Source organism: Artemia sp. Qi Xiang Cuo, chromosome 3, assembly GCF_049724085.1.
Source record: "Artemia sp. Qi Xiang Cuo chromosome 3, ASM4972408v1, whole genome shotgun sequence".
In the NCBI taxonomy this organism is placed as follows: Eukaryota; Metazoa; Arthropoda; class Branchiopoda; order Anostraca; family Artemiidae; genus Artemia; species Artemia sp. Qi Xiang Cuo.
In genome coordinates, this window is record NC_142796.1 from 35636961 (window position 1) to 35663021 (window position 26061).

General features: G+C 35.5%; 1 protein-coding gene across 4 annotated transcripts in view; it reads left to right on the plus strand.

Moving 5' to 3' along the window:
• LOC148954041 (mechanosensitive cation channel TMEM63A-like) overlaps positions 1–26061 on the plus strand; it is a 65162-nt gene that overhangs the window by 35668 nt on the left and 3433 nt on the right. For all 4 annotated transcript variants that reach the window (XM_089085759.1, XM_089085757.1, XM_089085756.1 and 1 more), the window contains exons 8-13: positions 3706–3832; positions 5531–5805; positions 7308–7658; positions 16795–16980; positions 20594–20730; positions 23285–23565. In XM_089085759.1, the coding sequence (XP_088941885.1) occupies positions 3706–3832; positions 5531–5805; positions 7308–7658; positions 16795–16980; positions 20594–20730; positions 23285–23565 (1357 nt within the window). The remainder of the gene's footprint in view (positions 1–3705; positions 3833–5530; positions 5806–7307; positions 7659–16794; positions 16981–20593; positions 20731–23284; positions 23566–26061) is intronic.

Below are 26061 nucleotides of genomic sequence, written 5' to 3' on the forward strand. Positions count from 1 at the left end.
TTAGTTGATTGACGTTCAAGCTTAATTTAAAACGATAGACTGAAAAACAATATTTTGTACTTCTCCTAAGTTATCCTGTTCTATGCAAATTAGCCATTGTTATAAAAACCCCGTAAAAATCTAATTACGATTTTTACTGTGAATGTCGCATTATATAGCGACGTCATCTTATAGGACCATAGGTTCGATGCGATCATGCCTGGGAAAAAACGGATTATCCCAAAGTCGTGACCTATCTAGAATATTTTTCAGGCTAGAAATTGTTGATGTGCTAGTTTTCACAAAAAAATATCAAGTCGTTTTCGAGAAAAAATACATGCATATATATATATATATATATATATATATATATATATATATATATATATATATATATATATATATATATATATATATACAATTATTTATCGTTTAAAGATAGGGGACAATTAGCTTTATGATTTTACTTGGAACGCTAGATGGGATGGTAGATTTTTTATTTTTTACTGGGTAAGGCTAGAATGGGATGGTAGATTGCTCTTTTCTAAGAGATAAAGTTCTTTTCTAGCCGTCTGTTTTTCTCAGTTTCTCCCACTCTTGGTTCAAGATCAGTGAGGGCTACCTATAAAAATAAAAAAAACAAGTTTTTTTTAACTGAAAGTAAGGGGAGACATTAAAACTTAAAACGAACAGAAATTATTCCGTATATGAAAGAGGTTATCCCCTCCTCAATGCCTCGCTCCTTACGCTAAAGTTTTCTATTGTTTAAAAAAAAATAGAGTTGTGAGAAAGTCAAACTTTAGCGTAAATATCAAGGTGTTTTAGAGGGGACAGACTCTTTCATAAACAGAATAATTTATGTTCGTTTTAATTTTTAATGTCGCTCCTTACTTTCAGTTAAAAAAACTTGTTTTTTTTATTTAATTTTTGAACGTTTTTGAATAAATGCAGGTTTTGATATTTGCTCACAGTACATGAATAATTAAAACAACATTTTCATATTAATTTACTTTTATTTGGTTAAATGGCTTTCTCGAAACTTGTTTCATTTTATTTACGAACGTTTTTATTAGTAATAAATAAACGTAACTTACGAATTAACTTACATAACGAACTTCTATATTCGTATATTTTTAATACGTATTTTAGGGGGTTCGCCACCTAGTCAATACCTTGCTCTTTAAGGGAAAGTTCGAATTTTGTTCAAATTCTTTAAAAATTACCGCTTAATCACAAAGACCGTTAATTAGAATAAATTGCTCTTATGAAAGTACTAAAAAATCTCTGGCTTAAAGAGTGAGGTATTGACTAGGGAGTGAACCCAATCATATATGTAATATTTTCTGTTCGTTTAAAGTTTTGATGTTGCTGCTGTTGCAGTTGAAAAACTTGTTTTTTTTATATTTAATTTCTGATCTTTTTTAAATAATGCTGGGAAGTCCGGTGTCCCCTTCATAGCAATTTCCCTTCCCCCATGAAAACTTCCTTCTTGGAAGGATCCTCCTACATAACCCCCCACCCCAGACACGTACGCCGTATTTTGTTTCGGGGGGGGGGGGCAATTTGTTTCGGGAGGGGCCAAATCCTTCAAACCCATTATTCTGTGAGAAAAATCAGAAAATTATGGGAAAATGAAAAAAATCGTGAGATTTCGGGGGGCCCGGGCCTGGAGGCCCCCCCCCCTGTGTAAGACCCTGCCCGAACCCCCCCCCCCCTCACTACCCGTAATAATCTCCCCTGAAAACGTCTGTAATGTATACGTCTCAATAACCAATTCTCTATGTTAGCGTTGCGTAAAGTTCATAGCTTTCAGCCCTTCTACAGGGACCTTTGGGGGATTAAGTCATCCTAAAATACATAGTTATAATATTTTTGATTATGCTGAACGAAATGGCTATCTCAAAATTTTGATCAGGTGACTTTGGGAAAAAACTGAGCGTGGGAGGAGGCCTAGTTGCCCTCCATTTTTTTTGTCACTTAAAAAGGGCACTAGAACTTTTAATTTCCATTCCAATGAGCCCTCCCACGATATTCTAGGACCACTGGGTCGATACGATCACCCCTAGGAAAAAAAAATAAAAATGAACACGCTCCCGTGATCTTTCTTCTGGCAAAAAATGCAAAATTCCACATTTTTGTAGATAGGAGCTTGAAACCTCTACAGTAGGGTTGGGACACATTTGGCTCATTGGGACACCAATGAGCCGGGTCCCAATAAACAAAACTATATGTTAACATTGGGTAAAGTTCATAACTTTTAGCCCTCCTCCTGGGGGCTTCGAGGGATTAAGTCATCCTAAAAGACATAGTTATAACATTTTCGACCATGCTGAACAAAATGGCTATCTCAAAATTTTGATTGGGTGACTGGGAAAAAAATGAGCGTGAAAACAAATAAACACGCATCCGTGATCTTTCTTCTGGCAAAAAATGCAAAATTCCACATTTTTGTAGATAGGAGCTTGAAACCTCTACAGTAGGGTTCTCTGATACGCTGAATATGATGGTGTGATTTTCATTAAGGTTCTATAACTTTTAGGGGATCTTTCCCCCTTTTTTCGAAAATCAGCCAAATTTTCTCTGGCGCGTAACTTTTGTTAGGTAAAATTAAACTTGATAAAACTTATATATTTGAAATCAGAATTAAAATTTGATTCTTTTGATGTATCCATTGGTATCAAAATTCCGTTTTTTAGAGTTTCGGTTACCATTGAGCCGCGTCGCTCCTTACTTTACAGTTCGTTACCACGAGCTGTTTGATACCAGGACAAATTCCATAAATTCTCGTTCAGATACTTTTATTCATCAAATGCATGTATTTATTTTAGTTTGTTTAATTTAATATCAATTATTAACAAAAACACATCCCTCCAAATGCCACAGCATGATATGAAGGAGGGATAACCAAACAAATCCATAAAAAGAAAAAAAATTAACATTAACCTCAGAAAGGGTTTAAAAAACAAAACACAACTACAACATCATGTACCCTGCTGCCACTAACTTAACACTCAACTTCTTCCTTAACACACATCTTTCAAAATAAAACACTAAGTTTAATGATTTGATACCATTTTAATCTATCAACTGTGCATCCTATTAAATTAATCATTAAAACTAAATTTAGAAAACGTCGCAAACAAAAAGCTAACTGATCTAACTGATCTTCTCTTAACCTAACCTAACACAGTTTTTGTTATTTTGAATGCAAGAAGGCCTTTGAACCAATCTTGGAGGAGGGGTATTTTCCATTTCTAGTGTGGGGTAACGCATATATGCGGGAGCAGAGGTTTATAATGTATATTTCCAGGCAATATAAGCCCAAAGTTTCCAGGCAATATAAGCTGTTCACTCATTCTCAGAGAAAATATAAACAATGATTAGAAAGTTTACTCATTTTCAGTTACTTAGAAAGTTGTTGTTTTTTTTGCTCATTCTCAGTTACTCGGAGAGTTTTTTTTTTACTCATTCTCAGAGAGAATATAAACACTGATTAGAAAGTTTATTTCAAAACAAATGATTTAAGGAAACATTTATAAAATAGATATTATTTATAGGATAATTAACAGTAGAGATCGTATCTAATAAAGAATATAGAGCTCATTAATTAATAAATAATAAATTTTATCTTTTCTTTCTTCCCCCCGAAATGGCAGTGCAGTGTAGTTATTGTTCTTAACCAAAGAAATTATCTTGAACTTAGTTGACTAGCTCTCTCTCTTTTAGGAAAGCTGTATCAGAGGCCTTGACCTATGTAAACAAGTATAATAGGAATAATAAACCAATGAAGATGCGGCCCTGGAAGTGTGGCTTTCTCTGCTCTCATCTAGACTGCTGTGACTGCTGTGAGACGGTAATATAAAAAAATTGAAAAATTCTAGGCATCTCTCCCCGCTTTGATTCGTTAGTAACACGTTAATGCTTGGAAATACATCAACATGAAAACTATAAAGGTTAAAATTTTTGAAAATGTAATTGTTATAACCAAAAACAAAGCAAAATGAGCATTTTTGTCTTTTTTTGTAATTTCACACCCTATAAAAATGGTTTACTTGACTGTAAAAATATTAGCCGGACTTGGAAAAACTTCACCGTTAATCTTTTTTTTAGTGCAGTTTGGTATAATCTTTATAGTTGTCTATATTGTATCTTTACAATTATACTATTACAGTATAGTAGCTATTTTTGTCTTATATACATTATTGTATAACGATATCGTTCATCATGACTGTTTGGAACTAATTTTGAGACCAAAACTCTCATAATCGCTTAGCTTTATCATCACTTTATAATTCATTATAACTTCGAGAATAACTCACTTAGACATTTTCAGTAAATGTGGCAGACTAGATTTCAGTCTGTAGTAAGTGACCAATAGATCTATTTAACTTAACAAACATATGTAGCATTTTAAGTTTATGAAAGTTCAGCTAAGCTAAGAGTGACTAATTGGGTTTTTTCTTCATGCTTTATCTCTTTAAAATGCTGCTCTCCGTCTGCGATATAGGCCATTTGAAAACATTAACGGTTTAATCTGGAGAAAGGGGCTCACATTTTGGGAAAGGTATTAAATTAAAAGAAACTCTTGGCATCTGACAGTAGACTACGTGCTTTCATCAACTTTATGAAAATCATTCTCTTTATCTCTCTCGTTCTCTTCATTTCTTTCTTTTTTTCTGTTTGTTTGTCCGTTTCTTTCTCTCTTTCTTTATATATTCATCGTGTGATCCTAGTTTAGTTATTTAAATCCACCGAATCTAATGTCAAATTTTTTTTTTTTTTTTTTTTTTTTTTTTTTTTTTTTTTTTGTCGATGGACAAAAGAAAATTAAAAAACTTAAATAACTTTTTTCGAACGGTCACTGAACATTTGATATGAATATGAGATGATGGTTCACTCAAGACTACTGCATATTGTGGATATCAATCTGGGATTATTGTCAATATTACTTCCCAGCTATGGCTGTCAAAATCGCAATCTCACTGGGATTTTTGTTTCTGTCAATTCTTTTCTTTTTTTGCAACGGAAATTCAGTGGGGTTTCAATGTTTTTTTCCTTCCCTTGTCATGAACCTTCTTTGTTTTATAAAGCTGTGTATTGATTTAGGCCTTTAAGGATCTAAACTGGATATTCAGTAGAAAGCACACACATCTGATATAAGGGCGGCGCTTGTAATTGCAATCAAATTGAGGAATATTTTTATTATAAAATTATTTTCATTTAATGGCGGTTCCATAGAAATATAATGAAACTTCTTCTTAGTATTTTTGTTCATATTACAAAGAGGGATAAGAAAAGGATATTGCAAAGAAGCATAAAAAGATATTTTTTTTGCACCCAGGCGCGTAAGGGGGATTTTTTCTATAATAAAAATAATTTTTCCTTAAGGTTGAGTGCATCAACTATGTTTTGTATAAAGGTTTTTTGCTAGAAGTTATTTTTCTTTTTTTTAAATAAGCAGGACTTTTGATTTTTTTCCGATATATTTAGTCATCCAAGGAGGGGTTTTTAAAATTAATATGCAGTTTAAATCATAGACTATGTTCTGCAGGTCGATGCCCGCAGCCACTACCAGAATGAGGAAGGCTCTCTCTCACGAAAGCTTCACTGGGCAAAAAGGAAAGCTCGTGATAACCCCTTGGGAATTTTTTTCGTTACGTTTCAGACTCCAGAGGATGCTCAAAAGGTGTTGAAAGATCATACTTTGCGACGAAGGGGAAACGGGATATCCATCACCAAAAACCCAGGAAGATCAGAGCTATCCACCGCACTGAATCCTAAGGATTGGAAAGTCAAATTTGCGCCTCCTGCAGCAGACATTTACTGGTATTTATCACTTACTTTTCGTAAAAATTACGCCAATAAATTGGTATATTTTTGCTCAGTGCAACTTTTCGAAACTTTGTAAAGCTTTTTTTGGTGCGTTTACATATAGATATGGACAAAAACCCACAATGATATATAAAAACCACGCTGATATATAAGACCTGTGAATAACTTATTGTGACAAACTCGGGCATAAACATGTGTTTATTTGTATATTCGAAGAGTCTACAATATAGTGTTCTCTTTTTTCCTTGGTGCTTGGCAATCTTGTAAGGGCGTACCTTCATTAAATTGAAAAGCTTGTTGCAGCGTCAATAAAAGAAACAGTTTTTTCCTTTTTTGGATTCCCTTTCATTAATAAATGTCATATTTGTTAATTATTACTGTTTTTAAATTAAAATTATTTAAATTCATTTTTTACTTAAAATTTTAGTAAAAACTGACCTCTCATTTTCAGATTCTTTGTCTACTATTAATTTGTATTAACTTTTAATTAATTAATTAAATTGATTTCGTTTTAGCTTTTTAATATGCAAGATTTCCAGTATCCAACAGAGTAAGAATTACTAAACAGTCAACTTATTTTAGTTTGTTTTTTTTTCGATCTTGGATTCTTTCTTTTAAACTTTGCTTGACAAGTCCTGTTCCCTGAGCCAGACGTTTTCCAGTCGCGGAATTTTTCCAAGCAAATTCTGCTTGTCTGCAGTAACACGCTATTGTTCACGGATGATGTTATAGGTTACTGCAGGTGACGAAACAAAATTTTCCAGCAAACTCTTTTTTTCAAGATCAAGGATCACTTTATAGGTCACGGAAAACTTTTTAAGCACTCTTTCCCAAAGTTTTTTCAAATTTTTTGTTTTCAAGCTCTTGGCTTCTCTGAAGTAGTGCTTTACAGGTTACGAATAACGTTATATGTCACTGAAGGTAACAGAAAACAGATTTTTTTTTTCCAGCAAATTGTTTCTCTACAGTAGCATGTTATAGAAGTTCCTCTTTGAAATTTCCGAGTCACCCCCTTCACCCTGGAAATTTTTCATTAGCTTACGACTGGAATGCTATCAGTTAGACTCGACTTTTATTTCGAAAGTAAATAAAACTAGCAAATCCGGATGTTGTGCTACAATTCATGGTTAAACAAACAGGGCATTACATACTGGTTATCAAGGGCTTGTCACTCAAGTAACGTCGCGTCGCCGCCTCATTTAGCTTCCTCGACAAAGCCAAAGGCTGCCTTTTTGCAAATGTCCACGTCTATTGGAAATCCTCCCTTCTAGACTAAGTACAGCAGTTCGATCGGCTCAGTGTGTCGTCGCATTTTTTATTTGGGTCTTAAGACATCTTATTATTTTTACTTTATTTTTTAATTGTTATTATTTTAGTCATTAGTAATTATCATTAATAGCATTTTTGTTTTTACTTTTATTGTTTTTTTTTTTACTACAATTGTTCTTCTTACAAAATTTATATCTTAAATTATTACTTATAAACTTGTCTTTTAGGGAGCATCTTCGAACAAACGGAAAATTTTGGCTTCTTCGTTGGGTAATCATTCATATTATTTTGCTGTTATTTTTGATCTTCTTCTCAACACCATCTGTCGTCATTAACAATCTGGATTTTGTTCTTCTTCCTCTCAAACAAGAACTGGGAAAGATAAATCCGCTTTTCTCGGAGTTTCTTGCCACTATTCTTCTGTTGAGCACAGCTGCCTTACTGCCTGTTCTTATATCATTATCGGATCGATTTTTGTCTCACTGGACCCGTTCAGATGCCAACATGTCCGTGATGGTGAAAACATTCATTTTCCTGCTTTTTATGGTGTTGTTGCTCCCCTCTCTTGGGCTAGTGAGGTAAAATTATTTTATTCAGTTTTGTTTCTATTCATAGCTAAATTCAAGTGCATAATCAAACCGACCATATTTGTGAGATAATGCTCTTTTAAAATATGCTTTGAATGCAATCGTTGATATATACCTTGGCATTTTGAACAAAAACTCAGAAATTGTGAAAATTTAGCCAGAAAAATATTTAGCCAGTTGTCAAATATTTAGGGAGCTATTTATATTCTATTTAGGGATCCTAACGGTGATATAAACACTTGTATATTTGCAGCTTATTTGCATATACATTTGTAGTTGTTTCATCTTGCCAACAATCGTAGTCTTAATTGTAATTATTCAAAGTCATAGCCAGATTTTGTTGGTTCTTTTTTAGCATTTAAAACATATATTAATAATATAAGATAATATACTCAAGGAAATAGATGAGCCCCCACCTTCTCTCCACATGTGCCCAAAGAACCTCCATGAAGAAAAGTAGATTATGGGCTAGTAATTTCAGTTTAGTAAGTTAGTAATGTTAATTAGTAAGTTAGTAATGTCAATCAATGTCAGTATTTTAGCATAAAAATAAGAAAGGAGTAAATCCTACCTCACTGTCCATTGTAAAAGTTTACTAATATCTATATAAACAGGTTTCAAAATTGTATATTTACCGCAACGTGTTAAAATAAGAAAAGAGTAAACAAAAACATACATTCTGTCGTAAAAGATTATTAATATTCATTTAAACAGGTTTAGAAATTGTATATTTACACTAGGTCTAAGGGTAGAGAGGAAAGTATTTTTAGTGCATATTTTAAAATGGAAAATTGAATTTAATTCGAGCTCTGACAAAAACATAAATTAGGGCCCTTCTTTTACTCATCTATGTTCTAAGATCTTACATCTTTTGACAAAGAACGCTTATAAGTGAAATCTTAGCACATCTTACATCTTATGTTATTTTTATGCATATGTCTTTCATCACTCTGCTTTGATCAGCGGTCTAAGAACAATGATGAGCATATCATCAATGTTCACTCATCAATGTTCTATGTGGCAGAATAATGGTGTCTTTTAAATTTTTTACTAACATCAGTGAGCTGTAAGATCTTAGAACAAACATGAGTTAAAAGAACGGAAATCTTTGCAGAAAGATGTGAGATCTTAGATGTAAGATCTTAGTGCAAAAGAACGGGCCTATTCTGCCAAGTGGAAAGAACACGGCGGTGTTGCTGTTTCAATTCTATATGCTTGGAAGAAAAATTCTTAGGAATCTTTGATGATAGAAATTCAAAAATAAAACTTCCCTGAAAATATGTCTAATAAAAATACAGTGGGTCAATTTTACCAGTAAATAAACAGTATGCTTTTATTTATTTTAAGCCCAATTTTGCCGAATTTTTCAGCGACGAAATTGTTATGGTATTTTTTGTTGTTGCCCAGTTCTAAAATACAGCGGCCAAATTGGAATTTGATTCTAGTCATAAACTAGGTCTAGGCTAAATAAATTAAATAAATTAAAACAAATTGTAAGTCTAAAAATCTGACTCTATTAATCATCTCACTTACTTTAGAAAATTATATAAATTGTATCTGAATCGTTTAAAGGCTAATTTGACTAATTCTGCAATGTAATTCCATAATAATAAATAAGACACGTGTTCTCACTCTACAATGGAAGGTATAGCAGAAACTCGTCGTAACAAAGCAAAATATTGACCTAATAAAATTTCTGCAGTTTTTGTAAAAACATTCCAAAACGGCGAGAGAATGTGAACGTGGAGAATAGACAAGGTCAGTGGTGTGACTCCGGGCGTGCAGATCTCAGCGGGTGGTACTTTCCAGGTGACACGAAGAGAAGAGAAGTGAAGAAAACAAAAAGAGCGGAGGTTCACTTCCAAAATATGTGGAGGGTTAGGGCCTTGGAAGGTCGAGCTCAGATTTGTGAAGATATCGAAACAGCAGTTAGAGACTCGTCTGGAATCAGAAGTGGAAATTGTTGGCACCAAAGTTGAATGTGCTACTGTGGAATCCTGAAGCTTTCCTGACGAAGCTTTGGTGCAAAAAAAAATCTCTGAAAAATTAAAATCACCTACTAACCCCAATGCAACTCTAGAGCTTGAAGTATAAGGAAGTGAAAGATCGTCGAATCTTGAAAACCTAAAAGAACTTGGCCATTGGTGATACATTGTATAGTTGAAGAGATTTCCAAATTATGTTTGCACCGTCGTATATTTTTGACATCACCCTATGACAATGAACAACAAAATATCTTCTTTAGCAGCAGAAAAGGAAAGAAAAAAAAACATCTTTACTAGGTCATATAGGCCTACTTAAATTTAGTATGTTATTTGCGTAATTCAACAAAGATAGTCAGGTCCATGGTAAACAAGCTTGATTTTTTAAGCGTCATAGACGTTAGTACTGAAAAGAGAGGGTGGGGCAAGGCTTTATACCATCAAATGCCTTTGAATTGCGCAATGTCGATTACTTACTTACTTAAAGCTCTTGCTCGGCAGCGTCGCCAGCATAGAGGGAACCAGTCGTCAGCGCCGTCAGTCTTCTCCAGAGTGGTCGGTTCAGGGCGAGGGTTGTCGCTTCAGCTGGGTTAATGTTTATGGAGGCGAGCCGATCACGGATGACGTCCGCCCATCTGGTGCATGGTCTTCCCCTAGGACGGCTCCAGTCGTTTGCAGCTGGGTTGAAATCGAAGATGAGCCCAGCGGATGTTTGGGCAGGAAGTCGGAGCAGATGACCATACCAACGCAGCAAGCGAGACTCAAGCTGCTCGGACAGGGGTGGGAGTTTGAAGGACCTGGGGATTTCCGAATTTCGTACCCTGTCGGGCTATCGGGAGCGTTCGATTTTTCGGAGGTGTTTCGTCTGGATGGCATCTACCTTCAGCGTCTGTGTCTGAGTCAGCGACCAAGTCTCGGCAGAATAGAGCATAACGCTGGCAACCGAAGCAGAATATATTCGTGCTTTGGTGAGATGGCTGATCTGGGGTTTATGGAAGACTGTTTTTAGAAGGCGACCGAAGACAGAGTTTGCTTTTGCCGCTCTTGCTTATATTTCGGCATCTAGGCTTCCGTTTGAGCAGACAATTGAACCAAGGTAGGTAAACTGCTTGACTACCTCTACAGTCTGGCCACAAATCTCCAGAGATGACAGGGGGTTGGACGGCGTTTTCTCAACGGGCATTATCTTGGTCTTCGACAAATTTATTTTCAGACCGAATTTTTCAGCGGCAGAGGCCAGTGTTTCCAGATTAGTTTTGAGGTCACTAATGTTTTCGCATATTAGCACCACGTCGTCGGCAAAGTCGACGTCTGAAAGAACTCTTCCAGCAAAGCCTATGCCAAACAGCTGCACCTGCTGTATTTTATTCAGGATGTGGTCTATTACACAGTTAAAAAGCTCAGGTGCAGCGGCACATCCTTGCCGGACACCATTTTTAATTTTGAAATATCCAGAAGGCCGTCCATTTACGATCACCGCACTTTCAGTGTTATTATACAGCTCTTTGGGGAGACGGACGATTTTCGTGGGTATGCCAGCAGACTGGAGGATTAGCCATAGTGAATGCCTATCGACAGTATCGAAGGCAGATCGAAAATCGACAAAGGCAATGTACTCCTTCCTCTTATATTCAAGAGTTTTCTCTACTAGCTGTCTAATCGTATGGATTTGCTCGGTGGTGGACCTGCCTGGCATGAAGCCAGCTTGCTGGGGGTGACGCAGGGCATGGAGGTATCTTATTGCCCGTTTGAGAAGCAGCATAGCGGAGAGCTTTCCAGGAACTGAGAGTAAAGTTATGCCACGATAATTGATACATTCTGCTTTGCTCCCCTTCCTCTTGTAGATTGGCACAAGTAGGCCCTTCTTCCAGTCTGAGGGGATTTTTTCAGAGTGCCACACAAGGTTAAACAGCATTTGTAGCCAGAGGATCATGGCTGGACCCCCATTTTTAAGGAACTCCGATGTTAGGCCACATATTCCGGGCGCTTTGTTATTCTTTAGCTTGCGGGTGGCAGCTTTTATCTCCTCCGCTGTAAATTCAGGACCATCAGGAGCAGGTATGGTATTAGCCGCAGCAGCTGCTAGCTCATGGTCCGTCTGGTCTGGTGGATCTAAGTTGAGCAGTTTCTCAAAGTGGTCCTCCTATTGGCGGAGGCATTGTGATTGGTCGTAGATATTCTCACCGCTAGCGCTTCGAAGGTATGGCGTAGTTTGAGTGTGCTGACCTGAAGAATCTTGTAGGTGGCTCCACTGTCCTTGTTCTTGGCGGCCTCTTGCAGTTCGGATACCTTGCTGTCAATAAAAGCCTTGCGGTCTTTATGCAACATGGAATTGCGCTCTTTTTTTAGCAGTCTGTATGTAGCCATGTCCCCGCCAAGACGTGCTTCTCGCCTGAGCTCTATGATGGCAAGGGAGTGCCCTTTCAAACGTTGTATATTTTTGACTCCACCTCTATGACAATGAAAAACAAAATATCTCTTTTAGCAACATTAAAGGAAAGAGAAAAACTACCAACATGAAAGAAAATGCATCTTCACTAGGTGATACAGACCTACTTAAATTCAGTATGTTATTTGCGTAATTCAACAAAGATAATCAGGACCATGGTAAACAAGGTCAAATTTTAAAGCTTTGTAGACAAGATTGTTAAAAGAGAGAGGGTTATTCAGGGCTTTGCATCACCCAAATACTTGTCAATTCTGCAGTGTCGATTGCCCTTTCAAAAGCGGATTATGTTTTTTCTTTTACATATAACACGTGTTTTTAACTTGGTTTTAAGTATTTTAAACACTTAAAAACATATAGCAAAAACACCTGCTTAGGTTACATTCACTGTGTTATTCACTGTCTTCGCAATTTTTCTCGCTATCTTCTCTTTTTTTGTGCAATGAAAAAGGTAGATTTGTCCTGGTCAGTATTTATACATAACGGATGACTGTCTTGGGCATGTATAGACTACACTTTCGACTATTTTTCACCTGTCTTCAACACTGCATATAGATTAATTACACAGACTTCGGAAACTGATTCGGTTTTCAAAATGGCTTGTAAAAAGAAGAGCTCTAAATGGGGAATAAGAAGACGATTTGCATGTACCAACAGACCTCATCTATACCAAGAGCTTTTTCAATTTTACAATCTATAATAACCGCTTGTACAATAAATCTGGAATCCAGTTCAATATTTTCAAGACATAATGGCTTTGAAATTCCAGGTGTAAGTCGAAAACATCTGCTTAAAATAATCTCGTTAATCTTCATCCGACGATATAAACATTATCGGAGGACTTGTTTGATTTATACTTTTTTATCAAGTGGCCATATTTCATTGGAGCCTTTTTTCAAGATCTTCAATGACCTCAGCAGTGACGTTTGCTTTGTGCTTTTGATATATTCCTGACGACTTTTGTTTTGTACTCAGTCTTGGTTTTATATTCCATAAACTACACTGGGTCTTGGCACCCATATTTACTATATAAATGAAAGCAGAAGTTTGACGTGACTGCCGCAGTTCATAATTGAACAACTACCTTTGAAATATGAAACCAGAACTTTTTTACTGCGTTTGCACAGCAGCAGGATCGGCGCAACGCATAGCATTGCTAATTGTTGCGCAATAGATTTTTATCAGCACCTGTTTCTCGTCGTGGAACATATCCAGGTTTTGCAAGAAGAAATAGAATGAGATTCTGATTTTGGATACTAAGGAATCAAGAACGTATCTGATTCTCATTACCAGTTATCGGGATAGTTTTAGGCAATAGGAAGGAATTAGAAACCGAGAAGTAATAGATAGAGGAATACTTAGGTAAAAAGCACCAAGCACTTGCGTATCATTAAAGCAAGTGGGTTGGATTAAAAAAAAAACCAACGATATTATCGCATCTGAGTCATTTACATTTTTACTTGATTTAATCGCCTATTTAAATATCAATATAATTAAGCATAGGACTTAGTGGCTTATAGGAGGTAGTGAGGAAATGGGTAGAATGTGCTCGAATTTATTTTAAGGAGCCAGATAAGGGATATAAGAGATATTAGAATATAGAAAGAGATTTTTAGGAATAAGGTTAAATCGATGATGTATTATGGGTCAGAAGTTTGGGGATTCCAGAAAAGTGACGATTTCGAAAGGATACAACTGGGATAGTATAGAAGATGGCTAGGTGTTAATAGAAATATGAATAGTTTAGTAGTTCAAGGAAATCTAGGGATTCTTTCGCTAAGAAGTTGTAGGCTGGTGATTATGGTTATTTTTCGGAAGCGTATAGTGAAGATGCCACGTGTGTGGTTACTTAAATCTGCTTATTTAGAGGCTCTTTCAGATGAATCTCCCAGTTCATGGCCGTACAAGATAAGGAGGATTTTACAAGATGACGGAGTAGAAGAATTGTGGATTAATGGATTAGGGGTAGATAAAGAGGTTGCAAAGATGAAAGGTAATATTCTACGTGATCAAGAGATACAGATTTGGCAGAATGAAAGAAACCTATCTGATTCCCTGTGCCTTTACATGTCGGTGGAGGAGATATGGGGTGAAGGGGTTTTGTTTAAGGTGAATTTGAAAAAAAGAGGAATTAAGGTACATAATTGAATTGAGGGGAAATAGTTTGCCACGTGGGGTAAGAAGAAAGTATTTAGGGAGAAGCGGAGGGCAAGATGGTCTTTACTTTTGCCCGATTTGTTGAAGTATGCATGAGATTGGGGGTCATGTGATGTATGAGTGTGTAGAATTGAGTTTTATAAGAGATGACTGGTGAATTTAATGAGAGATGATTTTTTGCAAGTATCAAAAATTTAGGACGATCTCTCAGGTTGGCAGTGGAGCATAGAACTAGATTTTTGTAATTTGTATTTTTCTTTGTTTTGTGATTTGTGTTTCTCTTTGTGCTATGTGATGGTTATGTTATGTTTATGTAATGGCAGCTATTTAACAGAGAATTTTCTTTTTGTTTTGTATTGCCATAGCCCTAGGGTTTTTAGGGCAATAAAACTTACTTACATACTATTAACTAGTCAAAAAGACTCACTGGTGAGCAGTTCAGCAGACGTTAGAAGATTATGCTTAGAATTAAACAAATTTGTAAAAGCTCATTTACGAAAAGAAACATAAAAAAAAAAGTTGAAAAAGAATCTCATTTACGGCATGTACGATCACTAAGTACCAAAATTGCCAAGTGCGTGTACGAGAATTACATGTCTTGGATTGGTTCGTTGAATAATTTCATCGCCAATAGCGTTGACGCTAAGTGACCTTCTGATCATTAGATATATTCTAAATTTGTCCTATAATTTGTGATACTAGTAATTGCATGTAATTGGCAACGAAAACATTACAACATCAGCATTCTGATTGCAAGAAAACAGTCACTCTGTTAAGAGATAGGCTCAAAGTTGCAATTTGGAGAAAATGGCCACAACCAATGTAAATGCCCATATTTCCGGAGGGCTGACCTCCTCCTACCTGCTGAAGAGGGATCTCAGGGACAAATATTTCGAGTTTTTTTAGGAAAAGGAGAGATTCTTGGAAAAAATTTGACGTTCCAGTTACAACATACAATTACAACATAACAAAATCTCAATTAGATGGAGTATCTTTACTACTGAACCGTTAAGTTTTATAACAACTTAAAGTTGAAATGTCTATTCTTACAAGTGATAATTTTCTAAGGATTTTGCATTTTCTGCTGTACCAACGATTGTCTTACAGAGATTGACAAACTTGGTGGCACCATAACAATAGGTATATTTTACAGGCATAATTTATTCCTCGCCGGAATATATTAGAGGATTTTTCATGTAATGATCACATGGTGGTGTTCCTTACAGTTGAAAGACTTAATCTGGTATTTCATGATACTGGTCAAGTAGATTTTTTTTTTTTTTCGGAGCCACAAGTAATTGGTAATGTTATGACATTCAGTTGTTCGCTCTACTCTCAAGCGTAAGCTTGTAGGAGCGTGTTTTTCTCAGATCCTCTTAGTTTTAAAACTTCTGAAGTTATTGTTGTATTTAAGACGTAAGCGAGGAATACCGCTACCTGGGATCACTAAGTATATCCCCTGGGATCACTGGGATCCAACTCAATATTGAAGAGTTTCAAGTTTACAATTTGAGAACAGGAACTCCCACCATACCTTCGAAGATAGTTTCTTCTAGGCCATGGATCGCTAAAATATTTCAGAGGCTGCTTAAAAGACAACTGAATAGGTTGACTTAGATATTTGTGAAACAGTTTCAGAAATGGCCGTCAGTTTTGTTTTCTTTTGCTTGAAATATCCCAAATCCTCTACAAGTTTTCTTGTCTTGTGCGTTAAGGCTGCTTTGACTCTTACTGCATATTCCCCTGCTCGGAACCTCGGGAGATCACAAATGTTGGAAGAGCTGTTCTGTTTTTTTCAAACAAGCGAGTTGGGGAGGGAGTCTTAATTCTTATTCAAAAATGAACATATTGATTTATGCAGTAGCTTTATCTTAGACTTTTGCCGTTCGCATTAATTTCCTTTTGGAACAAATTGTCTTTATTTTCTGTGATTTAGTGCGGATTACTCCTAAAACAAGAGCTTTGCAGGAATCTGCGAGGGAAATCAAAACAAATCTCCCTATGCTTAACAACTGTTTGGGCATAAAGGTATGAAATGGGTGGCTTTACTGAAAAGATATTATTCTCTTCAGTGTCCAGTTCTTTTTCAACTAGGTATTCCCAGAATGCGCTTATGATATTATGAAATTGATCAATTTGGCACTGAATGGTATTATTATGTCACTAAATTTGTAAACATCAGACAGGGATTGCGTTTGTGGTGTTAAATGTGTCATTAAGTTTGTAAATGAAGCACTGGATAGTTTGTGTTTTCCACTATTCAGGAGATTGGTAAAAAATGTCAAATCCTATTGTGAGCTTTTAAATTTAAATTACTTATAACAGATGAATGAAATTTTCTTATTCGCAGATACTTATTTGCCGGGAAAGGGGAAGAAAAAATTCCCCGTCCCCTCTGAAACTGACGTCCTGCATTTAATGATAACTATTTTTCTCCTCTCTCATGTGTGTATTGATCTATGAATCAACAGAGTTCTTTCGTTTCTGTTGTATTGTTTGGCTTTTTAAAATGTAAATCAGTATATCAATATATATCTTTTAGTATTGATGCTTTTCTGCAATGGACGTTCAGCGTGAATGGAACAACCCGATGGGATTGTGTGTTCTTGCCTGATAATGGCGCTTTCTTTGTAAACTACATTGTGACATCGGCCTTTGTTGGTACGGCGATGGACTTGATCAGGATTTCCGAACTAATTTATTATTTTGGATGTCTAGCATTTTCAAAGTAAGTTTAGATTTGATTGTTAACGGTTTTCTCTCTTCCATCTTTGTTTTAGAGCTTGATATTTGTCTCTGTTGGGGTGGGAGAGGAAAGAGTCACAAAAAGACTCGGCCTCATGGATTTTACTTGGGTATATTTTTAGTACTTAAAGGGGAATTACAAAAGGTGCCATTGATGGTCTTCATTGACTGAAAACTGATCAGAATTATGTAATGTAATGAAGAAAAAAGAGGCACTGGGCTGAGCACTTTCACCATCATTATTTAAATCGCACGTAGGAATTCTCTTTGTGTCCCGGCCAGAGATCAGCTAAAGGATCATAACATATTAAATAAAAGAAAAAAATTCAGGTAAGGGATGGGCCTTTTAAAGAACCGGGTATTTTGCTGTTTGTAATGGTATTGACCAAGACTAATTGCCTGATGTAGACATATTAATAGAAGAGACAAACTAGACTTCCCGTGCCAAGGCCCCTGAAGTGCTGCTATGCCAGTGTGTCCTATTGCGTAGCAACAAAAGTCACAGTGTCTTTAGGATTGATTCATACATTAGCTAGGCACAGACAAAGTATCTGCTGTTATCCTCTAAAAAGAGATGCTGCTTGCCCTGACCCCTGGTACCCTACCACGTCGACTGCAGTTGTCCTTGGCGTGACATTCAGTGACGATTGTTCGTTTGGGTCTTACGTCACGAATCTTGTAATAGAGGGCACTTACGTGTTGCGATCCTTAACGTCACTGCGTCGATTGGGGTTTTCTATAAAGCAATTGCTGCTCGCGTTCACGTGTTACGTACGCCCTCTGCTTGAATACGCATGCCCATTTTGGGGGCTTCAAGTGCATAACTTCGACCTCCTTAATGATGAACTTGAGACAGTGCAAAAACGGGCCCTAAAAATCAAATATGTTACTTATGATTCAGTCCTCACGGCTCTACAAATCCCAACACTTAAAGAACGAAGGTATCAACTGATTTGCAAATTTGGGCACTCCGTTCTTTCGAGTGATAAACACCGATTCCTACTACCCCCCGCCACCAGTCAACAGAACACACACGCCACGTGAATAAGCTGGAATCAGTACGCTGCAGGACAAATCGTTTCAGCAATTCATTCGTTCCTTTTTTTTACTAGTGTTTTTAATCGTACTTAGTGTATATATATATATATATATATATATATATATATATATATATATATATATATATATATATATATATGTTGTAAAAGGTAGCCTAATTTAGTTGCGGTGTCAGCCGTAACTGAATCTTGAATCTTGTTAATCCGTACCCGATTGACTGAGATCCAACCGGTACTTTTTTGTGGACGAGATGACCTCGCAGAGGTCATTATAATCGTGCGTAGATACTCGAGACCATAAATTTAGCGATCGATAAGAAATTTTCTTTTAATGAATTCTGTCAGTTCGCCTAGTAAATATCCTGATTCAGAAGATACCTTTGTCTTCCCTTTTGCCTCAAAGGTTTGTCTTCCTTTTTGCCTTAAATACCATATAAATGCACAATTATGAGCGTGGCTAAGACTTCCCATCTGCTTTTGTTTTGTTCTAGTAGAAGTCCTAATAAAAAAGGATTTTAGGGACTCCTATTCCTCCTCCACCGCGGAAATCGACTCGACCCCAGAATTTAACAGTAAAAACAAGGCCAGCTAATTACAATTCTGGACAGGTTAGGTTAAGATCAGATTACTCATTCTTCTTGATATCCTAATAACAAAATTTAGGGGGATTTTTCCTTCCCCTCCTTCACAAAAAAATTCAGATCGGCTCCTGACCTCCAATGACGACAAGTTTTTAGGGACACGATCTCCAATATAGGCTTAATTAGGTACAAAATGCCAACATGTAGAACCAGGTGAGAGGTAGGCACTCAATCTTACTGCCACCACCCGTACTGGCGGATGTCATGATGGCAGTAATTTAGGGGCTTCCCCTAAATAAAGAGGTGAAACGAATATGGACTCCAAGAAGGCGCAACTACGACAGTTGTTTCATTTCAAACTCCAACCAATCTTGGCTGATTTCTGATAATCCCATCAAATAAACGTAGGATTGTTTCTTCATCCCTATGAAGTATCACTGGGATATTGTCTCTTTCTTTCTACCATGTTTCGGTAAGATCTGATAACAACATCGAATTAATGTCTTCTGATGACAAACATTTAGGAACCACCTCCTCCGAATAGCTCAGATTGGGTATAAACTTCCGCAGCGACGAAATACGCTTATCCTGTACTTTCCATTACATTTAGCTAAGAACCGAATAACCATTATAATAGATGTAAGGATAACAAAATGTTTGGAATCCATTCCCCCCTCTCATCAGAAGCTGTATGGGCCCCCATCCAACTTCTATACCCAGAATGGGTATAGAGCCAAAGAGACATAACTCTGAAACCATTGAATTTTTTTCTTGGGGGGGGGGCGGGTGAAAGTAGAACATCAGTTTTTACTCCCTCTAAGGCGTGATAGCAACAATTTGATGAAATCTATTTGCTTTTCAAAGGTTTTGATTGAAATTTTAATTCCCAAGAAGTTTGTTTGAGATCCTGAAACCTCTACTGTTTAATGTTCTGGTGATATAATTTACCCCCCCCTTCCCCCTCCCTTCTCTTCTAATCTTATTAAGAGGGTTCTGTCGGTTTCTAATCCCTGATAAGCCTAACCAGAACATCAGTTCTCATTTCCTCTAGGTTCGGTTAAGATCGGACAACTCCCACGGTAGATGTCCTGTGGACATGAATGGACCCTTCCCTCTCATCAATTTTCCTAGATGAGATTAAATGCTGTTTTGTTACAAAAAAGTCAAAAGTACGGCAATGCTTTCACCTCCTTTTAAGCTTGGTCAAGATTTGATACCCTTCCGGTAGATTTATCAATAAAATTTTATCTTCAAAAACAAAGTTAGGAACTTTGGATTTCTAAATTAACCTTTCTAGAAATATTTCCTGAAAGTGTAAAAGGAATGCAGAATTTTCAAATGCAGTTTACTTTCGGGTTTTTTTTCGGCTTTTTTTTACTTTCGGACAGTTTTTTTTTCTTCTTATTTTTTGTACTATTTATTGGCTAGAGAAAAAAAATCGTTTATACTTTTTTAGACTTTTGAACTACTAAAAATTTTACCAACTTTAGAGGAAATATTCTTCTGAGCTGTACGATCCCCGTGCCGAAAAATAGTGTATTTTCTTTTGACGTCATTGCGGAGCTACAAACTGCTTATCACAATTAAAAAAAAAAAAAAAAAAAAAAAAAAAAAAATGAAAGCTTTATGGTCGTTATATAACACAATGCAGTTCTAGAAGTAGTACATCACTTTGCTTCCCAGGATCTTGATAAAATCAATTGAAACGGCAAGAAAAAAATATGAACTTGCATCTCAGTTAAAAAAGAAAAGAATAAAATATTTATCTATTTAACTTCGAACAATTTTTAAGTATGTTAGGGGTGTTGCAACAGAATAAATTATTTTGGTTGCAAAAATTGTTGAATTACTCTATTCAACAATGTATTTTTTATTTTCACTTATTCTTGTGAGTATATAACTATGTGTTTATAACCTACAAAATTTATCGTTTTTTTTTTTTTTTTTTTTTTTTTAGGTCTAAAGCTGAGCATGCAACTATACGAAAGATGAGTTTATTTGAATTTGGATATGGAACTCAATATGCATGGATTATGATGAAGTTCTCCGTTATTATATTTTACAGCCTTTCCTGTCCACTCATCACAATGTTCGGTAAAAGAACGTTTATTATTTATTTATTTTTTATTTATTTATTTCCCCTTCAAAAAAAGGTACAAAAGACGGAGTATCACTAAAAAAGAAAAAAAAAACAAATTACAACACATTGCACATAATCGAACAAATTACAAAGACGAGAAACAAAAACTCAATTATACACTGCACTGCAGGTACGTAAAAAATTTTACTTTTTAAACTCCCAAGTACTGAAGAAACATAAGCAATATGATTGATAACTTCAATTCAACTAACCTAACCTACAGCAAAATACTTGATAACTTCAATTCAAAATCAATGGACTCAATCAACTAGTCTAAATATGACAAGAGATGGTAAAAAGACTAAATATGACAAGAGATGTGCAAATAAAATTAAATGGACAGCGATTTACTGCCTTAGCAAACGGTACCAAGGGTGGGAAGAAACTTTCTCGTTGTACCGTTTAATTTGTTCAATTATAGCTGCCGATAAAGAGACAAGGAACTTTAAAATAATTACTTAGTATAATTGTCTTTTCTAATCAAGATTCTGTTTGAATTGTTAGAAAAAGTGGGTTGGATATTTCCATAATCTCTCAATAACTTCCAGTTTAATAGAAAACCACTGTGTTTCTGTTTAGTTCATTTAGAAATTCCTTCCCTTACCTCTCTCCCCTTGCAGGAAAAATTATGTCCAAATGCCAAAAAAAAACAATACGCCCCTTAGACAAGTACTCTGATGGCAACAAATTAAGGACACCTCCCGCTCCGTAGATATAGTATCAAACAGGGCGCCTAAAAAGCTAAACGTAGGCAGTTACTCTCACTTTTTTTGATAAGATTGATTAAGATTCCCCCCCCCCCCCCGAAAAAAAAATCTAGTTAAGATCCGACAGTCTCTTGGATAAATTTAGGTTTGGATAAATTTAAGGTCTATTCCCACCAGTTTTAGATAAAATCTTTTGGACAATTTGGATAATTTGGACAATATGGTCCTCCAAAGAAAGTTTTTGGCCAACACTATTTTATTATACCTATACCCTTAATAGACGTTCTATCAACCTTACTTCTTAATAGAAAACCAACAATTTAAAAGTACTGTCTAAACGGATCTTAATCTAATTTAGTTGACAGATACATTGAATGATTTATCATAGAAAATTTGGATTTGTTGTATCCAGTTTTTTTTTCACAAACAGAGTAGTTGTCAATGAAAAATATTAAAAAAATTGCCTCTGAAAAAATTGGAGGGAATTAATGATAGGCTATTGAAATTTCTTTAGTTCCAGTTTGATTAGTAATAATTAGTTTTAGAATGGTGGGGGGGGGGTACAAAGCAGGAGATTCGAAATAGCAGCCGAGAAAAATGGAAATTGTAGCAAAAAAATGGTGTTCTTTTAAAGGGAACAAGCCGTTAAAGCTCATGCGCTGTTAAGAGTTGTGTTTTCAGGCACTGGGTTTAAAGCTTGTTTTGAGCGGGTTTGAAAAAAATCGTTTTCAGGTTTTCCGTGTTCAGGAAATTTTAATAGCAACCAAAAGAAAGGGAAACTGTGGTAAAAAACAATGGTGTTCTTTTAAAGGGAATAGGCAGTTAAAGCTCATGCGCTGTTAAACTTGTTGTGCAGAACTCGTTTAGGCTTATTAAACAGAAAAAAACTGTGGCTCTCCTGATTGTATGAGTATTCGGTCATGTCTATGTATTGTCCTGATCGTCAAAAATGCATCCTATAAACTAATCGTATAAATGAACGAAAAAATTTGTTGTTTCAGTATGGGAGCTGTTATTTTTTTTTGTTTTTTTATTGGGGGTGGGTGGGTGTGTGTTATTGTTTTTTGTAACATTAGATAGTTTTTAAACTTTAAAATAGTTTTTGCCGTGTTAAGTTGCCAAAACTTGCATGGCAAATATTTAAACTAATCGAATTCTGACAATCGAAGCAAAATTCAATCTTGCTTTTTGCCTGTGACTTGTTTTTCTTTTCTTTCTCGTTTATCCACTTTTAAGTTGAGTTTTCGAACTCTCAAGCTTCCGAGAATCCAAGAAATTTTAATTTCTAAATATTTCCTAGTCATTTATGGTAACTTTTAGTATAAATATTTCAGTTGCTTCTCAATCTCAAGGATGCCTTTGCAACAGCCCTACCGTAAAATAATCTGTTTTTGCTCGTATCGTACCTTTTAGTATAAATATGACGTTTAGATATATGTATCTTAAATATACTAGAAATATTAGTAAAATACAATGACCATTTTGCTAAGGGGGTGAGATATCCGCCGGTTCTTTTTTTTCGTTTGCTATTTCCTTTTTTTATCCTTTCCTTCTATTTACTTTTTCATTATAGTCACTGAAAAAGAAAAAAAATACCTCTGCTGCTATGAGTAGGAATTGAAGTTTAAAAAATGAAAAAAAATTGTCTGATACTTAATGAAATCAGCGATGATCTGACATTTGACGGTATTCAGGCCATAATAGTTGAGATCTCGCTGAAGTCGAGGCTCCTCATTTTATTTTTCAGCTAACAACCCTCCAAGAAGGTAAAAAAAAACTCATTGTTTTTGTTTTATTTTAGGCGTTGTATACCTTGGCAAGAAACACTTTGTGGACCGGTACAACATTTATTACGCTTACGCCCCATCCAAAATTAAGAAGAAGGTCCATATTGCTGGCATCTATTTTCTGGTAACAGCTCTCTGCCTACTCCAGTTGTGTTTCTTCTTCTTTTCATTTCTGAGACGTGGACTTAGAGACGTAACCATTTACTCACTTGTAGGAATGGCCGTAACAGCAGCAGTAATTTTCGGGTACATCTTTTTCAACCTGTTCAGAAAATTTGGTCCATTTCTTTATAAGGTAGTGTATTTCTTTTGTTCCTCTTATTTAGTTTTTGTTTACGTATTCTGTTTTTTGTTATATCAGTAACTCGTTTGAGGGAAGGGCTAGTGGTGTTTAAGACTTAAAATAAAACTTAATAAAAATTTCAAAGTTAAAAATTTGCATTTTTAAAGTTTTTTTTACAATCTTATCAAATAACTGTCATATACAGTTATAATCAGCAAAATATGGAGTTTTCTTAAGCATTTTGAACACATTTTCGCAGTTTCAGAGGCCTATAGCTAATAAGGGGACTTAACAACCCCTCTTCCCTTTGGATACGTCTTTGTGAGAGACTCTTTTGAGAAATAGGATTAAAATTGAAAGAGAAAAACAAACGAAGTGTATCAAGTAATAAAAGAAGGATGAAAGTGAAAATGAAACAATAGTAAATAGAGGCATCGAATCTTACAATTATGTTTGAAAAAGAATTTTGAATGGCTCAAGTTGACAATGTGTCGTTTATTGTAACTAAAGGAGTAATTGTAAAGTCGGTGTTTTGGCTTGCGCATAGACGGTGTCTTGGCGTACCCACAGACGAAATTTTAGGGAGGTTAAGAACGGTGCCTCTTTGGGCCATCTCCATTCCTCTTTGAAATGCAATGTTTTTCTATAGTTTAGTATATTTTCCGTTTAATTGGCTATTTTGTGTTTTTCACCTAAATCTATTTTCCCCAAAGTGAAGCGAAGACCCTTCAACTTATCAGGGTTGGAAGATCCCAATGCTCCCAAGCTACGGTTGGGGCTTAAAGTTAAGATTTGTGTCCCCGTCCCTATTTAGCCGGGAAGAGAAACCTAAGTTGTGCCTAACACTGGTGGGGTGGTTTAGAATTCCACAGATTTATTTTTTAATTGGTAGAACAGCTAATCTAAATGGGTGCCAACAGCCCGGGAAAATCTTGTTCAAGTCAATTCTCACGAAACATTTTATGGTTACTGAAGAATTGCAAAGGTCTAATGATACTATGGTGTTTGGGGTAGCCCGCTTGGTTCATACTTCAAATGCATAAAAAACCAAAAAAAAATATCTTTTTCTATTCCTCAAAAAATTTGATTTCCTGAACAAAAAATAAATTACTGGGCGCTCATAATCTATTTTGCAGCTTTGATATACCATCGAGGTACAATATTCTACATTGTTAACATTAAGACCACATTCCAATGTTAATAGGAAACGCTAAAAAGTGTATATCAAGAGTGTCCTACGTTTTCGTTTCTAGTCTTTGGGTTTTTTTTGGGAGGGGGGAGGGGTGCAGGGTATTTTTTCTACTTTCTACTGTGTTCGAGGTAAAAGAGAGTTTTTTGAAAAGTATTGTTTTATTCTTTAGTAATTCTTGTTGTCAATTTTGCCCTTCATGCCTGCAAAAAAAATATAATAATAGTCAAGGATCTAGACTTGTTTAAGGGGTATGATATTTTTTTTCAGCTTTTCTACCAGTTTTCAACTTATTTTTAATCTAGGAAAATGTGGAGCAAAATTTTTTAAATGTGAATCGGTAGATGAACAAATCTGAATTGCAGATATCAAATAAGCTCAAAATGATTGTCTTATATTGAAGCGTGAAAACGGCAATACTGCAGAATTAGAACGTCCTAAAAAATTTTCTTAAGAATATAAGCATCAAAATTTGCTGTAAAATATGAAATTTTTCCTTTTTCCAGAAATGTCCAAAATATTTTACTATATACAACCAATGCATAGCCGACTCCAAAAATGCATTTCAGTGGGTGGATAAAGCTGAATCTCGGCTTTTGAATTATACAAAAACTATCATTTGATGTTGAAGCAATAAAACTGTAGAATTGCCTAACCGTAGAATACAAGCGTTCAATGTATTGCCGTAAAACAACTATCTTGGAGAATTAAATAAAGTCCTTGATTACCCATAAACTATCTACTCTAATTATTTATTTTGGGGTAAAACGTTTTTGTATACATTCATTTTCATAGGAGGGAAGTCAACTCTTTGGTTAACACTTTAGTCTAAAAAATTTTCAATAATTATTGGTAATGTAAGGTAAATCTTTATTAATATAATGGTTATAACAAAATTTCTACTTTAGCTAACAGAGAGCAGAGGTCAAAGCTAACAGAGAGCAAAAGTTGAAGTAAGTGTAAATTAAATAAGGCAATGATACTTAACAGCGAATAATTTTATAAAGAATAGTCAATAAGGATATGTCAAAATATTGCCTTATTGTGTTTTTGTCAGCTATTTGTATTTTATTTATATAATTGTTCCTTCACTGTGGAACTTAATATTAAAGGTGAACTTCCTCTGTATGCTATGTATATCGAAAATTGGCGAATGTCTTAAATACTTTTTTCTCTCTCTCTCTCTTTGGATTTAGTCAGCGTTGCCAGTCAACTTTTTCAGTTTTCTGTAGGGTATGATGGTGACAGGTTAGATTAGGTTGGGTTAGGTTAGATTAGGCTTTTAACCCATTTCAGAGGTTTATAACATAATTCAACCT